This window comes from Heloderma suspectum, chromosome 3 (genome assembly GCF_057233095.1).
Source record: "Heloderma suspectum isolate Gila_16-S chromosome 3, 16-S_ref, whole genome shotgun sequence".
In the NCBI taxonomy this organism is placed as follows: domain Eukaryota; kingdom Metazoa; phylum Chordata; class Lepidosauria; order Squamata; family Helodermatidae; genus Heloderma; species Heloderma suspectum.
This window is the reverse complement of record NC_139460.1, coordinates 264609846-264626742: the sequence shown is the minus strand read 5'-3', so window position 1 is coordinate 264626742 and position 16897 is coordinate 264609846. Positions and strand designations below refer to the sequence as shown.

Genomic DNA, 16897 nt, shown 5'->3' with positions numbered 1-16897 from the left:
AGCTCTAAGATTTAAAGGTTAGGTTAAAGTTAATTTTTATACTGGTTTTATATTGCACATAAGGGTAAAACAAAAATAAAACCATAAAATAAAAATTTACAAATGTTCCAGTTCAAACAGCAGTATAATGAGGACACTGCCTACTTCTGTTTTCTTTTTGCAGGAAAGATTCTGCACCCACAACATTTTGATGTAACACATTTCTATCCTCCCCCTACTACCTGGAATAGAGCAAAGAGAATTTGTCGTACTTTTGAACTAGCCAAAACAATGGAGAACAGAGCCTGGGAAGCAAAGATAACATGCACACTAAATAATGTTTTTAGGATTTATTTAATTTGCTAACATCCAGTCCTGATCTAGACAAAAATCAATTAGATGACTGTTTCTATACTTTTCTTTGTCCATTTTCATAGCAGTTACTGAAGAAAAGGAAACACGCTTCCTTCTCATTAACACTTTAAAAAGAAGCTATAAATAAATATATAAAGCTTTAAGTGTTACTTGGTTCGACTTAAAACATTGCTTTTAGTTCCTGCAGCAAACATGCAGTCTTTGCAGATTCGGTCCACTGCAAAACAACTGTTGGGATACTCTCAGTTACTGTTCATGAGAATAGCCTGTTTGAGATCTCAAGTGGGAGAAAAATGGGAGTTTATTTAGAAAGATCAGAAGTAGAACTTGGTTCCTTGGCAGATAAAATCACTCAAAGAAAGGGACGGAAATGGACCCCATGTATGAATAGTCCCTGGATTTTCTGATACTACTTACACATCAGTGGGAAAGCAAGAACAACATGAGCAAAGCAAATGTCTCTTGCGACTGACACAGATATAGGAACGTCATAGTGAGAGTGTTTTGAAAAAACACTTTAAAATCAGTTCAAAGCAGGCAATAACAATAAATTAAAAACATATTCCAACATGTACAAAACAAAGCATCTTTTGAAAATAATTCTAACATAATTATTTTTCATAGTTCAGCTCTAAAGTTCAGCATGTAAAAGGGGACACCTGAGAAAAGGGGAAAGAAAATGTAGGAACTGCAGAGTGAAGTGGGGTGGCTCATTTGCATATAATGCCCTTCAGGTGTCACTGGAAATCAAAGTATGAACAGAAGACTTTTAACAAGAACAAAACGAGGTCTCCTCTCAATAGATCAGTGCATGAGTGCATGCAGTCAAGTACCAGTGACAGTTATTTGTTTGGCTGACTGCTCTGTGCTTTAAGGGACTTTACTTTAACCACTAAAACCCTTAAATTGGTTCCTGTTAGTGGAATGTGATAAACTGCATCATTCAGCAAAAAGAAAAACAATGGTGGACTGAGCAGAGCTGCAGTTTGAAGTGCATCCTATGCAAAACAATAGTGGGGGTGAACTGCGTGAAGATTTCTGTGGTGGTGTTGCCATCTCTTTGTTACCTTTCAGAGAACTGCAGCGGGCTGCGTGGCTCAAACGGATTTCAAAGCATCACAAAACTGCTAACCTCTCAAGTTAGCAGTTGGAGCCGGGCCAGAGAACTACCCTCAAATTGTAAACTATATAAATGTTAAACAAGACTGCCATCCTCATTACAATTAAGGCACATCTGCACTGGAGCATCATCCATTTCTAGTTTAGATGCATTAAACTGGAAGGTCCAAACCACCTGCTTCCCTAGAAAGGTTCGATGTGTCATGAGACAATCTTATGCTAACATTGCACAGTGCAAAGTAGGCTATTAGCAGTGGCTGTCATTCAACCAAGTGAGGGATTGGGGTGGGCTGAAGATCTGTAAGTTGTCAGGTGTATGCACCTAATACCTGAGGAAAGCCCATTGCAGAGACGCACAAAATGTTCTTGTTTGTGATATAACCAGGCAGTAACCAGTCTAAAAACCAAATGAGCACATAATTGACAGTAGAGAAAAGCAACTGTAAAGTGAGGCTTGGTGTTGTATTGTGGATGTTTCAGTAACCCATTGCTACGATAGCTCTGAAGCCAAACAACTTAGCCTGCACCTGCAGGAGTGTCAGCCTAACACTGTTTCATCATAAGAAACAACTGCTGGATTAAGAATAGACAGAGGATACAATAAAAAAATTGAGAAATTGCTCCTGAGAAGTGGCCTGTATATTGAAGATTACATTTGGCTGATGAACATCTGTACCAGTAAGTCTTTTGCAGATTCATTCAATTCTTGATGTAAGCTATTGTGCTGGTATCACCCATTTACCCTTGGTTCCCAGAGAAATCACTATACGTTTAAGGACCGCAATCCAAATTGTTACAATATTAGGCCTTTGTCTATCAAGATGCGGAGACATCAGGCAGTTTGTGGGGGTGGGGTGGGGGTGTTGGCCTGGTAAGTTCCTTCCCTCTACCCAGGAGCCAGGCCAAGTGCTTGTAAGGTGGGCCACAGCTTCTTCCTTGGTTCAGAACAGACTGGCAAGAACGCCAAAAAGAGTGAGGGAGAAACATAGGAAATTGCCTATTAGACTATTTGTCCATCTAGCCCTGTATTGTCTACTGTTAGTGGCAGCAGCTCTCCAGGTAAAAGTCCTGAAGATCACTTGCTGCCTTGTCCTTTTTTTTTAAAGTAGAGATGCCAGGGATTGAATAGTAGACTTTCTACATGCGAACTATGGCCCCGCCCGAGCTGAGTGAAGTCAGTGTGTTTCCCAGCTGAAGCCATATATGATCCTGGTTGACACTGGCCTTTCCCCCACTTATTCTGCTGATTGGTGTGTGTGTGTATGGAATTGCCACTGTTACGCTCAGCTGTGCACTAGGCCCAGAAAGGAGGCCCATGGGCTACCAGGCTACACAGTGATCTGATGTTCCATGGACCTCTTGTGGCTTTCTTTGCTTGTTGCACACAGGTGGATCACTCCGGAGGGCAGAATGAAAAAGGGCCAGTTGGCTCAGTGATGCATGCAGCCACTGGCACTGCAGGCTTCCAAGCTCCCAATCCAAGCTGTTGCCACCAACAATACCATTTGTAGGGGAGAAGCCTGAAGAACTTGACCCACACCATCTGCATAATTAAGCCCCACCACCTTGTTCAGTTGCTTTTATCTTCATTATTTGAGAGCCGATATGCAACTCGTTTCAAAGTTGCTACACTTTCCATAGAGATGAAAATCTCCATGGCCTCAAAACCAGCACCCTGCGTGGACCCAAGATAAAATTGGTACACAAGATTAGCCTTATCCATTTACACAGAATGTAGCATTTAACCGTATCTGGTGAGATAATGGAAGAGGATATGTGGCACAAGAACTTTGAGCTGGTACCACATGACACTGGCGGGGCACATCCAGGTTATCATTTAATGAGTTCCCTAAAAGTTGTTCTGCACAAAGCTCATTGGCACCATGCCAATCCCAATGCATACTGCAGGTTGTTAGCATAAGAACCACCCTGCTAGATCAGACCAATGGCCCATTGAGCCCAGCATCTGGTTTCCCTCAGCGGCCAGCCAAATTATTTTGGGAAGCCCACAAGCAGGGCATGAAGTCAATAGCACTCTACTGCTATTGTGCCCCAGCAACTGGTATTCAGAAATATACTGCCTCTGAACCTGGAAGCTCTATTTCACTATCATGACTAGGAGCCATTGTCTAATCCCCTATGAGTACACAGGAATCAGTTCAGGTGCCACAGCAAAGGTAGCATTAATTATTCAGGCATGTTAATACTTCTCTTGGGAGTCCCCCCCTCCTCCTCACAAACCTTTTTGTTTTAGCACAACCATAGCAGGGGAAAGCTGCCATCAGCCTTATCCAGCAGCACTATCACAAAATGCATTACTCGGTATACTTTTTCTGGAAATAGTTCTGCAACCATGGCAGACATGACAACATCTAATGCTTCATGTTATATGAAAAATGCTTCGGTAGGCTCGGAGCCAATGGATCTCCTCCTTAGTTTTCTTAGAGCCACTTAATTGACCCCAGTAACCTAGTTCCAGAAGGATTCTGTGAAAAACTATTTCTTCACAGTCTTCCATGTGACTGCAGGTGTGTGGCACTACAAAATCATCCTTTGCTTGAAGTGTAAGCCTGCAATCCTAAAAAGCTATAAGCAATTGGGGGGCGGGGGGGGGGGGAGAGAACTGTGTGTGCTGCCAGAAGTATTTTTGAAGTTTCTGTTGCAGCCACTTGCGTGGCTGAATAATCAAACTGATTTTAAGTGGCTGCAGTAGACATTTTCAAGACTCCTCCAGCACCATGGTTGCAGACATTATAGGCTGTCACTGTCAATTCAACAGAAGTTCAGTAAGATGAAAGGATGGAACACCATCTACTGAAAATGTGGCCTGCTGAGGGTTTTGGTTCTTGTACAGCAAATGTTAAACTATGCCCATGTTTTTATTTTGCTGTGGCATCGATCTGCTCTTGAAACATCTGGTAGCACATCGAGTAACAGTTGATATCAATTACAATAACTTATATTCCCACGATGTTAGAGTTCCCCTAAAAAGCAACTAATAATGCAGTCCCATACATGTCAACTCAGAGGTAAGCCCCATTGAATTCAATGGGAATTACGCCCAGGTAAATGTGTATAGTATTGTAGCCTAAAGAAAGGACATTTGGTGTCAGAACAAGGTTCCCCCACACTGTTCCTTCTTAGCCCTTACTTTAGGTGAGGTGTTAGGCCAGTTTCCGTTGCTTGCTACACTTCTTAACTTCTCTACCTTTCTGTTGAATCCTGAGTTCCTCCTGTACAGGCAAGATATTTCAGTCCAAAGAATTATGACATGTCTCCTGGGAAATCTCTTTGCAATTGGTTAGGCTTTGAATATACAAAAGTTCAGGAGGGAGATAATCTGCCAGAGCTGGAATCTGAAATTGAGACACACATACCCTCCACAGCTCCAAGTACTGAGATTGAGCACAAATGATTACACAGCAACTCACCTTCCTTTGGCAGATTCAAGTGAAGCTGATAACAATATTCAGTAGTTTTATTTCCTTAGTTTGTAATTATAATAATATTACACATAGAAAATGTTGGAGAAAGCCTACTGCTGATGTTCCTGGAAGTTTGAAGTTCCACAGGCAGGCCCATTAAGATTTATTCAAGTACTTGTGGAAATTAAATTTAGACACAAAGTATAAATATTTACTTTTCATCTTTGACCACACAATATGTGGAAGCATATTTGGCCCTTGGAACTTGCTACCAATTGTACAAAATATAATATAGTAGACTCTCTAGTATTCACACTATGAATATGGATTAGTGGCTGCAACCATTATAGATCCATAACTATGCACAGTGGAAAGCCATTGGGTATATCTCACATAGGTTTTGTTGGTAAAGACAATGTTAAATAGGTTTTTTAAAAGGATTTCTTTAGTTATAGAAGTGCACAGGTGTCTTGAGAATTAGCAAGCTGCCATTAATTCCCAAATTTAGGATTTTTAACATGCATTCCTCCCCCAACCCCAAATAATCCCCCCCCCCTGAAATGAGAGTTTCCTTGCCTAAACCTCAAGTGCATATTTATGGCCAGCTGTGCATACCCAAAGAACAGGAAGGCCTTCACAAGAGCACTTGACAGGCACATACAAGGAACAAGACTAGCACTAACTGACAGATGGATCTGGCCAAGTACTTAAATAACTTGTGTATCTTTCAGTATGTGTGTAATTAGGAGCACTTGGGTATTTGGGCTGATCAGATAAACACTGAAACCAAACAGGCAGGTTTTTCAATCGGCCTGTGCGGGGCTACATTTTACTGAGGCTTCCTTTCTGTACCATTTAAAGTGATTTTCGCTGACTTGAATGACTGAGAACAGTTATAGATAGCAAGCTGTGTGTGTTTAAATTAGGGAGACGTTTGATTAGGAGATGTGGCTACCTCCTTCTGGAAAAAAAACACACACCTCAGTTTGAATTCCAAACTTTGGCAACTGTGTAGACAGAATTGGCTAGGAAAGGAGAAATCAATTACAAACCATGGAAAACTTCAGTGCTTCTTTGTGTTGAAAGACACACTGCTATAAATATACTAGTTTTTCCTTCTATATTTTCAGTTCTCTCTATGATATGCAGTGAGCCCATCCTTGGAGAATCATGCTGGCTGCTAGCTTATTCAGCGTTTGCCTACAACCTAGCCATTCACATCCCAGGGGGGAGGTAATAATAAGAATTTGCTTTTGCTTTGTTTCTCTCTCTCAGGCCAACTCACAGAAGTGTTTAGGAAAGAAAGAAAAACAGGTGCTTTGGACGAGGGAGATCAAATGATAATTGGATGCTCTCCAAACAAAAGCTTATATGGTGTGTGTGTTTTAAAAGGAATATTGTGGTTATCCAAAACTGGCAAAATCAGAGCCTGAAGCTGAGAATCAGTCAAGATTTCCAGTCTTCCAAATGCTATTGCTTTGTTCAAAAATAAAAAAGGCAAGGCAGAATGGCAATGCAGCAAAAGTTAGTTGGATCTTGAACCCATTGAAATTGCTCAAGCTGAAGTGCCCAGTTGAATGCTCAAGTTAAGTGCTACCTGGAATGTCAGAGCATCTAACTTCTACGGTATAGCACTCACTGGTGTTAAGCCAAACAATGAGCATTTTCAATGTCTAATATTTGTTTCTAATTAAATAAATGCCCACCCCCCACAAAAAGATATTTTTGAGCATAAGCAAGCCCGAGCAGACCAACCAACCATGTGATGATAAAGTGTTTGTATGGAACATCATAGCCTCAGTAGACCATCTCCTTTTAAATTTGAAGGATTGGTGCACACCCAATTGATGGCAATGATTTTTATGTGAATATGTGATCAGATCACCTATGTTTGATTTTATGTGGGAGTTAGCTTTTAGACAACTGCCTATGAGGCAAAGGCTGAAAATATTTGAGCACACATTCACTGGTTGTTTTGGTGGTGCAGTATGTGTGTGTACGTGTGTGTATGCATGCAAGGCACCAGTGCCATGTATCCAAACTTCTGTGCTTGATATGTGGTCCAGGGCGTAGTCTGTTTGCTTGAATGTTTCTCGTTCTCTGCTTTTCCTTTCCCTTTTTGTTTGGCTGTTTTGATTATATTCTGTTCTTTTTGACCATAATTTCCATTTGAAGTCAAACAGCTGAATCTGAGGTGAAGTCATTGTCTGGCAGCTTCACTGCCATTAGTATGACTTTTATAATCACAAACCTCACATGAGCAAGGGAGAAAACATAGATACATTTGAAGATCAAATTACTGTTGCTGAGGGAGAAGAGTGGTTACAAAGCTACTATCCATGGCCTATAGATCTGCATCTAGGAGGATACAAATCATGACACTGCATTTGGCCTCAGAGCTGGGGGACCTACCCTTGTGCATTTTAAACTTCGAGCTCTCTAGGATTGACTCTTTATTTTTTTTCATTTTTCATTTATTTTTTTATTAAGAACCCCACTGGTCTTATAAGAAACAGTAAAAAGACCCTTTGTTTAAAGAAGCATTCTACCTTCTGTTTTACAGACTGTTTTTAAATATTTTTTTTTAATTCCACATTCTTTTCTTATGGAAACCCTAACATCCTGTTCTCAGTATAAAATTCTGCCAAGGCTACCACTTCTCTATAATATGGCTCATGTAGTCCTCTGTAGGCAACCGTCCTTGCTCTTCGGTCTCTTCCCTGGGAAGGGCCTCATTAGATCGGTGAAGAAGCCTCTCTTCCCGATTCTTTATTCTCTGCTCCATCCTCTCCAGCTGCCGCTTGTACTGGTATCGCTGTTGGAAGAGGTCTTTTGCATAGTCATACAGCTGCATGTCCAAGTCATTAAGTTCTTCAATCCTCCGTATGGTGTTGTTGTCCACTTCTACTCCACCTGCCCTTGTGCTGTTGTACTGCATGAAAGGCCTGATGAATTTCAGATTGAAAGTTCTCTCAAACAAGTACTGCGTTTTCCTCTGGAACTCTGTCAAGCCAAAAAAGGCCATGTCTCTGAGATTCTTCTTGGCGCTCTCCAGCAGTACCTGTGCTCGTTTGTTCTCTGGTATGAAGGACATATTATAGCAGCCCACCAAGCTCAGGTCAGCCAACATTCTCACTTGGCGATTGTTGGCTAAGTTATATGGGCAATCCATAAACTCCTGAAGAGTACAGCCTGACCAATCTGTGCCTTCATAACATGATGGCAGCTCTTCAGGGGTTGGTGTCCGGCCATCACACATGTGCAAGGATGTTTTCCAGGTAGCTCCTCGTTGGACGTGCCTCCATTCGCTGAGGTAACGGGATACAGGATCTCTCAGCAGAGTGATGTAATAAAACTTCCTAGAAGAGAGAAGAAATGTATATAAGGATTCTACACATCATAATACAATTATGTGGCATTCTGAGGCCTAGGGTAAAAAGAAGATGTGACAATGATCAATATCTAAATACTGTCATTATTTGTCTCCTTTTTCTCATAAGAATCTCTTTGATCAAATCACTTATGTGACAAAAGGATTACATTCCCCTAATCAGAATTTTTTTCTGTTTCAACCATGGTCTGTGATACTGTTTTTCAGCAACAGACTGCAATGTCAGAATAAATCACCAGAATTCATATGATCCAACACCCTCTTGGTTTTGGCTTTAGGGATCAACTAGCCTTTCAGACTACCATGCACCTTGAAAAAGAGTCAGTCAGGAAGACTCATTCTGTGGCATTGGGCAACATGTACTACTCAGATAACTTACATGTCATACACAGAGGGCCGAATACAACTGCAGAAAGGCAATATGGCAGGACCTTAACTGGGTTTTCAATATATACCAGGAATTCCATACAAGAACAGTTTTAACAGATTAGCTCATATCATCCAGGCTCTAGTGCCCATGAGCAAGTAACAAAAAGTAAGATAGATTTAGAGACACTTAAGTGCCTTCATATCAAGAAAAAAATACATTCAATAAAACACACACACACACACACACACACACACACTCTTTCTGTAGTACCCAGGCAAACTTTATTATTGTCTGTCTCCCAGTATAGAAATAACAACTTTTGAGGTATAGAATTATAGCAAATTGTGTCCCCTCCACTGAAGAAAGCCTCTTTGATCTGGCAGAGGCTTCTGTGAGCAGAAAGGGTGGGACAGGTTATTTTTGTTGATTTCTCTTTCCCTGTGCGGCCCCTTGTGCCTGCCCCAAATCTGCTCCAGAGGGTTGGGGGACCTTGTGGAATAGTGTGGGAGGTGGCATGTGGGGGGGGGGGGTGCAGAAGGGGGAATTTGAGAAAAATCACCACCACCATTTTTGCTCACAAAAACCTCCATTGGATCCAAGAGCCTTTCTTCAATAGAGAAACACAATTGGGTACAACCCATAGATGTTAATATCTTTGTTGAAATAATCAATATCTGTTACGCTCAGTATTGGGATAGAAAAAAATATTACAATTTCCTAGGTGAATTATAACATTTTAGGTATTAAGCCTATGCAGGTTTGAAAATAAAACTTCCAATTCCTAGATATGGACATCACATTTTTAGCTGACCAGGAATGCTTAGAGTGCTATTAACTCATATCCTGCGTTCCTTCATTGATGAGAAAACTTGCTGATGCTTCACAGGCACTGTGGTTGTGAACCACCTCAGCTATGTTTCAGATATCTTAAAAATATGTCCTAAAATGGGGGGCAGGGGGTGTTCTAGACTGGCATTACAGGATGAAGGGCTCCACTTGGTGATAATAAAGAATAAGAAATGTTTTGTCTCTCTAGCCTGCTCAGCAGGCAGAAGCAGAGTTATTTCTCCCACTCAGGACTATGCTATGGCTGAAAATGCTGCTGGGAAAATGCAAAGAGAGGAGAACAAGCTGAATGCTGAGGCAGGCTGAGATAATGTTATGCTATTTGGAAGGAAACTAAGGGCAAGTTTACACATACATGTTCATCAGGCAATGAATACAGCATTATATAGTGTTCTGTACATGTGAATGAAACATCATACATTTCATCATCTCAAGCACCTCAAAGTTATCTGAAGGCCTGCTTGTACCAATATGAGCCTGTCCAAGCTTTAAAGAGAAGCTGAGGCCCTCCCTGTTCTAGGGTCCACCAGTGAGAGCTATGAGATCAGCACATGTCTGGAACAGGGCCTTTTCTGTGGTGGCCCCACATCTTTGGCACAGCCTCTTCCAAGAAGGTGCATATGGCCTCCTCTTTGATGACCTTTAGGAGGATGGAGGGAGCAGTCCTACCGGGATAGGAGGCCACCTCTGAACTTGGAGGCGACCGCCTATCCAGTGCAGGGCAGGAGAAGTGCGGAGGGGATTGTCCCCTCTGCATTTCAGCCACCCTGCATTTGTGGCTAGACAGCTGATTTCGGCTGTCTAGCTGCGGGAAGGTGGAGCGGGGGAAACAGCTGCTGGATAACACACTAGATGTGTCGTACTGGCATTTCCGCCTTCCCCGCCCTGGAACGCCCCGTTTTTGCTGCTCTGCGCTCCTCTTCCGAGCGTGGAGTCGTTCCAAGCTGCCTGTGAGGCAGTGTGGGAGGAGGAGAAGGTCAGTTCTCAGGGACCAACCTTGTGGTGTGGGCTCTGAGGTTGGCTCCCGGAAACTGACATATCTTATGGCCGTCTAGCCGCTGACTAGCGGCCATAGGATTACTCCCTTAAATACTTATTTATTCCAATCTGGATTTGGTTAAATTTAGAGTACTGTGCTTCATCTGCTACTGTCATATCACTTAAAGCTTTTCAACAGAGGCAGTTCACACATCCAGTTGCAAGTTATAGCACAGTGATGTACATGGATGTCTGCAAACATTGATGCCCAGTTAAAAAAAAAAAACCCTTAAAAACCCTGCCTTCTTTAGAACCATCAACTTACATTTCTCAAAGAGTTCAATCATCATCGTCGTCGTCATCGTTGTTGTTGTTATCATTAAATCCCCACTATTGCAGAAAGCAGCCATTTCATTTAAAAGTGAATGACAGACACTGGCCAGGAAATCGAACTGGAAACAATGCTCATGTCCTCGCTTTCTAATAATTCACCAAGGGTCTGAATGTAACCCCCCACTGACGTCACTGAGAAAATTTCATTAAATATAATGGGATTTGGAAGAAGTCCAAAGTACATGTCTTCTACCTTCTGGTTTTGTAAGCAGAGCAAATAGGAATGTCTGCTATTCAGATTCTCTCCAAGCCAAAGATGTCACACTGTCTAATAAGGAAACATTTGTAGAGAACAGTGGAGGGGGATGTATTTCTTTTTCTTTTTCATTCATTTTAATAGCAGACCATAATAATGATTCATCTTCCCTGACCAGGATGCAGCTATGATTTAAATTATCAGTGCTATGAAACCCCTAACAAACAGGGATAAAATATGACAGCGGAAGGCATAGAGAAGTCATGACTGATGCCAGATGTTCCGGAGAGAGAGAGAGACAGAGAGAGATTCTAAATATTAGAACCTTTTAATTATAAAAATGAAGTCCGGTGGATGTTTTTTTGTTTAAAGACTAGAGAAATTCCAAATCTAATTCTCTCTCTCTCTCTCTCTCTCTCTCTCTCTCTCCAGGAGGCAGTATTCCATGATTATTGCAGTACTGCCTAGAGTTGGTTCTCAATCTTGAAATGTGACCAGCTAGCAGTGGATGATGATTACAATTGTATAATCCGAATCCTGTGCTAAGAAAACCTAAACTGGTGCTAAGAAAACATACATTTTATACTTCAATAAAATGTTCAAAATTCACTTGCCTTGCACTAATTTGCATGACTTACTCTTGAGACAGATATTGTAAGGGCTTTTTTGTTTTTGTTTGTGTGTGCAAAAGATGGAAGTCTGAGACTGGTCAATATGGTGCAGGATGAGGGGTATTTAAGTTTTCTTGAAAGGGAAATATGTCTGGAGACTATAATGAAGACAGCTAGCCACTACAGGACATGGAGACTCTGGACCTAGAACTCTTGGCCCTTTTCCTGATACTGCCTGAATATTTTTTCCCCAACTGTTAAGGATAAAAAAGTTCCCTGTTTTAAAATGAAATATCCTCAAGAATCTCTCTAATGTGTCAAATACCAAATTCTGCAGCACAGATGTTTGTCTGCATGGAATCTTGATAATGGCATACTTTACCATGAGGGTGGGCTGTTGTTCATTGACAGAATACATGCTTTGCATACCAAAGGTCCTAGGTTTAATACCTAATACATCTTTCCCCAACCTGGCACTCTCCAGATGTGTTGAACCACACTTCCCCTAATTCCCAAGCAGCATGGGCAATTATGGGAAGTGTTGTTGTTGTTCAGTCGTGTCCGACTCTTCGTGACCCCATGGACCATAGCACGCCAGGCCTTCCTGTCCTGCGCACTCTCCCGGAGTGTGCTCAGGTTCATATTCATTGCATCGGGGATTCTATCTAGCCATCTCATCCTCTGCCGTCCCCTTCTCCTTTTGCCTTCAGTCTTTCCCAGCATCAGGGTCTTTTCCAGAGAGTTTTCTCTTCGCATTAGGTGGCCAAAATATTGGAGCTTCAGCTTCAGTATCTGTCCTTCCAATGAGCGCTCAGGGTTGATTTCCTTTAGGATGGACTGATTTGACCTCCTTGCAGTCCAGGGGACTCGTAAGAGTCTTCTCCAACACCACAGTTCGAAAGCATCAATTCTTCGGCGCTCAGCCTTCCTTATAGTCCAGCTCTCACAGCCATACATTACTACTGGGAAAACCATAGCTTTGATTAGATGGACCTTTGTTGGCAAGGTGATGTCTCTGCTTCTTACTATGCTGTCTAGGTTTGCCATAGCTTTCCTCCCAAGGAGCAAGCGTCTTTTAATTTCATGGCTACAGTCACCATCTGCGGTGATCTTGGAGCCCAAGAAAGTAAAATCTCTCACTGCTTCCATTTCTTCCCCTTCTATATGCCAGGAAGTGATAGGGCCAGATGCCATGATCTTCGTTTTTTTAATGTTGAGTTTCAAACCAGCTTTTGTACTCTCCTCTTTCACCCTCAACAAGAGGCTCTTGAGATCCTCTTCACTTTCTGCCATTAGGGTGGTATCGTCTGCATATCGGAGGTTGTTGATAATTCTCCCAGCAATCTTAATTCCGACCTCTGATTCATCCAACCCGGCATTTCCCATGATGTACTCTGCATATAAGTTAAATAAGCAGGGTGACAATATGCAGCCTTGTCGTACTCCTTTCCCAATTTTGAACTACTCGGTTGATCCATGTCCGGTTCTTACTGTTGCTTCTTGACCCTCGTACAGGTTTCTCAGGAGACAGGTAAGGTGGTCTGGTACTCCCATCACTTTAAGAATTCGCCACAGTTTGTTGTGATCCACACAATCAAAGGCTTTAGCGTAGTCAATGAAGCAGAAAGACGTTTTTCTGGAATTCTCTTGCTTTCTCCATGATGCAGCGAATGTTGGCGATTTGATCTCTAGTTCCTCTGCCTCTTCGAAACCCAGCTTGCACTTCCGGTAGTTCTCGGTTCGCATACTGCTGAAGCCTAGCTTGTAGGATTTTGAGCATCACCTTGCTGGCATGTGAAATGAGCGCAATTGTGTGGTAGTTTGAACACTCTTTGGCGTTGCCCTTCTTTGGAATTGGAATGTAAACTGACCTTTTCCAGTCTTGCGGCCATTGCTGAGTGTTCCAAATTGGTTGGCATATTGAATGCAGCACTTTAACAGCATCATCTTTTAGGATTTTAAATAGCTCAGCTGGAATACTGTCATCTCCACTAGCTTTCTTGTTACTAATGCTTCCTAAAGCCCACTTGACTTCACTCTCGAGGATGTCCGGCTCAAGTTCAGTGACCGCGCTATCATGGCTATCAAGGACATTACTATCATGGCTATCAAGGACATTAAGATCTTTCCTGTATAGTTCTTCTGTGTATTCTTTCCACCTCTTCTTAAGCTCATCTGCTTCTGTGAGGTCCCTGCCTTCTTTGTCCTTTATCATGCCCGTCTTTGCACAAAACGTTCCCTCGAGATCTCCAATTTTCTTGAAGAGATCTCTAGTCTTTCCCATTCTGTTGTTTTCCTCGATTTCCTTGCATTGTTCATTTAAGAAGGCCTTCTTGTCTCTCCTTGCTATTCTCTGGAAATCTGCATTCAGTTGGAGATATCTTCCCCTTTCTCCCTTGCTTTTTGCTTCCCTTCTTTCCTCAGCTACTTGTAAAGCCTCATCAGACAGCCACTTGGCTTTCTTGCATTTCTTTTTCTTTGGGATGGATTTCGTTGCTGCCTCCTGAACAATGTTACGGACCTCCGTCCATAGTTCCTCAGGCACTCTGTCTATCAGGTCTAATCCCTGAAATCTATTCCTCACCTCCACTGTATATTCATCAGGGATATGATTTAGGTCATACCTGAATGGTTTAGTGGTTTTCCCTACGTTCTTCAATTTCAGCCGAAATTTTGCAAGAAGCAGCTCATGATCTGAGCCACAGTCAGCTCCAGGTCTTGTTTTTACTGACTGTATGGAGCTTCTCCATCTTTGGCTGCAAAGGACATAATCAGTCTGATTTCGATACTGACCATCTGGTGATGTCCATGTGTAGAGTCGTCTCTTGTGCTGTTGGAAAAGAGTGTTTGCTATGATCAGCGTGTTCTCTTGGCAAAACTCTATTAGCTTTTGTCCTGCTTCATTTTGTACACCAAGGCCATGCTTGCCTGTTATCCCGGTGATTTCTTGACTTCCTACTTTAGCATTCCAGTCCCCTATGATGAAGAGGACATCTTTTTTTGGTGTTAGTTCTAGAAGGTGTTGGAGGTCTTCATAGAACCGATCAACCTCAGCTTCTTCGGCATCAGTGGTTGGGGCATAGACTTGAATTACTGTGATGTTGAATGGTTTGCCTTGGATTCGTACTGAGATCATTCTATCATTTTTAAGATTGTACCCCAGTACTGCTTTTCCCACCCTTTTGTTGACTATGAGTGCTACTCCATTTCTTCTAAGGGATTCTTGGCCACAATAGTAGATATGATGGTCACCTGAATTAAATTCGCCAGTGGGAAGTGTAGTCCAACACATCTAGACGGCACTGGATTGGGGAAGGGGAGTCTGGAATCTTGGACAGGTGTTGCCAGTTAATGTAGACAATATTGAGCTAGATGGACAAATGGTCGGACTTGGTACAGGGCAACTTCCTAGGTCCTGTGCTGAAACATATAAACTCAGCTGCATTTGCCTTGTGAATTGAGTTACCTCTGTTGATGAGACAAGTCAGTAGTCATAAATGTAATGTTGTTGCTGGCAAATGTCTGTCTTGTCTTGTGTTCTTAACTACACTGAAGCAAAATGCCATTCCTCTGAAAGACCAAATGCCAGTGGCCACTTGACCCAAGCAATTGCCAGGTGAGCCTCCTGCTGCCTCTTCCCCTTAGCCTGCTGGGGTTAAAAGCCCCATGTTAGCACAAGTCTGGTTTTGTTGGGAGGCGCTGGGGAATCATGTGAGTGGTTGCCAAGCAACTGCTTCATGTGGTGTCTTGTTATCTCAAAATCACCTGGAAACCTCTTGCCTAGTGCTGAGCTTGTCCCCTTAAATGTCGCTGGGTTAATAAAAATGCATTTTCCTGTCATTGTTCAAGAACATGGTTTGATTGCTGACATTTTACCAGGGGATCTGAGCAATGAAATACCTGTTCCTATGAGTTCCTCAATTCCAAAATGGATGCTTCTTTTTTGGCACAGTGCTGAGGCAGTTACAGAAGGAGCTGGGAACCTTGTGCCCTTCCCATGTTTTGGACTCCGACTCCCATCACCATTGACTGTGGGGTATCCTGGCTGGGACTGATGGGAGTTGGAGTCCAACAACACCTGGAAGGCAAACAGGTTCCACATTGCTTAACTTATAGTCTCATGAACACTAGTTTGAGTAAATCGTATTGATTTCAGCAGGTTTTCATTAGTTTTACTAGGATGCATCACCAAATTGTGAATAAGACTGAAAACTCAGATCCTAAACTAGTTTATCTAGAAGTAAATCCCAATGGGGACTTACTTTCAAGATAAGATGCTTAGTATTGTAGCCTATAACCTATTTCACAACTCTGTACAGAGGTCCTCTCTGCCAACAATTAGAAACTGAACAGGGAATTACAATGTACACAAATTCCAAATATGTCAGTTCAGAACCTCAGGTAGTCAGCTACACAACAAGCAGTGCTACCAAAGTTGCCAAATCTTTCTATAGTTCTGTATGCTAATCCCTCCTATTCCATGGGGTTCATAATACATCTGAGCATTACAGACTGGATAAATGTGTATTCTGAACCTTTATTTTATAAATTTTAATATATGTAAAATGTTTAAAGTACAAATATCCCACATACTCAGTGAAAAGGATAATGCCAATAACAAACACAGGAAAAAAAAAATCAAGGACAGTACTGCTTGCCTAGGGTTACATCCCAGATCTGTTTTCCATGGACAGAAGAGCTCCTCTCATAGAAGGTGCCTTGGTCTGATTTCTGGAGGTCCCCCTTCCCCCACACCACAGCTCATCCAATTTAGCAGGGTCCCTGGCCCACTGTGTAGCACTTTCAGAGGGCTGGAGGGGCTGCTGAGGGGAGGAGGGGTCAGGAAAGTCTACTCCCACCAGCGCAGTTGCACATGCCTAAATCTGGATCAAATCTCTAATGTTTTGCTTTGGCATTATCGTCTTCTAATATTCCTATTTCTTTTCTGATCTAGATTACAAGTGTTCCTGGATAAACACAGGGCAATTGCTTCACTAGATTGCCAGCTTCATGACAACATTCATTCATCTTACCTCTGGCTTTTTTTTGAAACAAAGGCATTTTATTTTTTCTAGTGTTTGATACACAACAAGCCGTACGATGTTGCACAGTAGGGTCTACAAGGGATCTTGCCCAGTCCCCCAACTCTGAGCAAACAGGGCAAAGTCATGCCATGGCAGGAGCAGAGGACATTCCACAGCAAAAGACTGCTGT

At 42.2% G+C, this 16897-nt stretch overlaps 1 protein-coding gene across 1 annotated transcript in view; it reads right to left on the bottom strand.

The window, feature by feature from the left end:
* Window positions 1-330: 330 nt before the first annotated feature.
* Window positions 331-16897, bottom strand: part of HS6ST1 (heparan sulfate 6-O-sulfotransferase 1) — a 259625-nt gene continuing 243058 nt past the window's right edge. Inside the window, exon 2 of the mRNA XM_084846714.1 lies at window positions 331-8257. Within this exon, the coding sequence (XP_084702840.1) occupies window positions 7549-8257 (709 nt within the window). The 3' untranslated portion in view covers window positions 331-7548. The remainder of the gene's footprint in view (window positions 8258-16897) is intronic.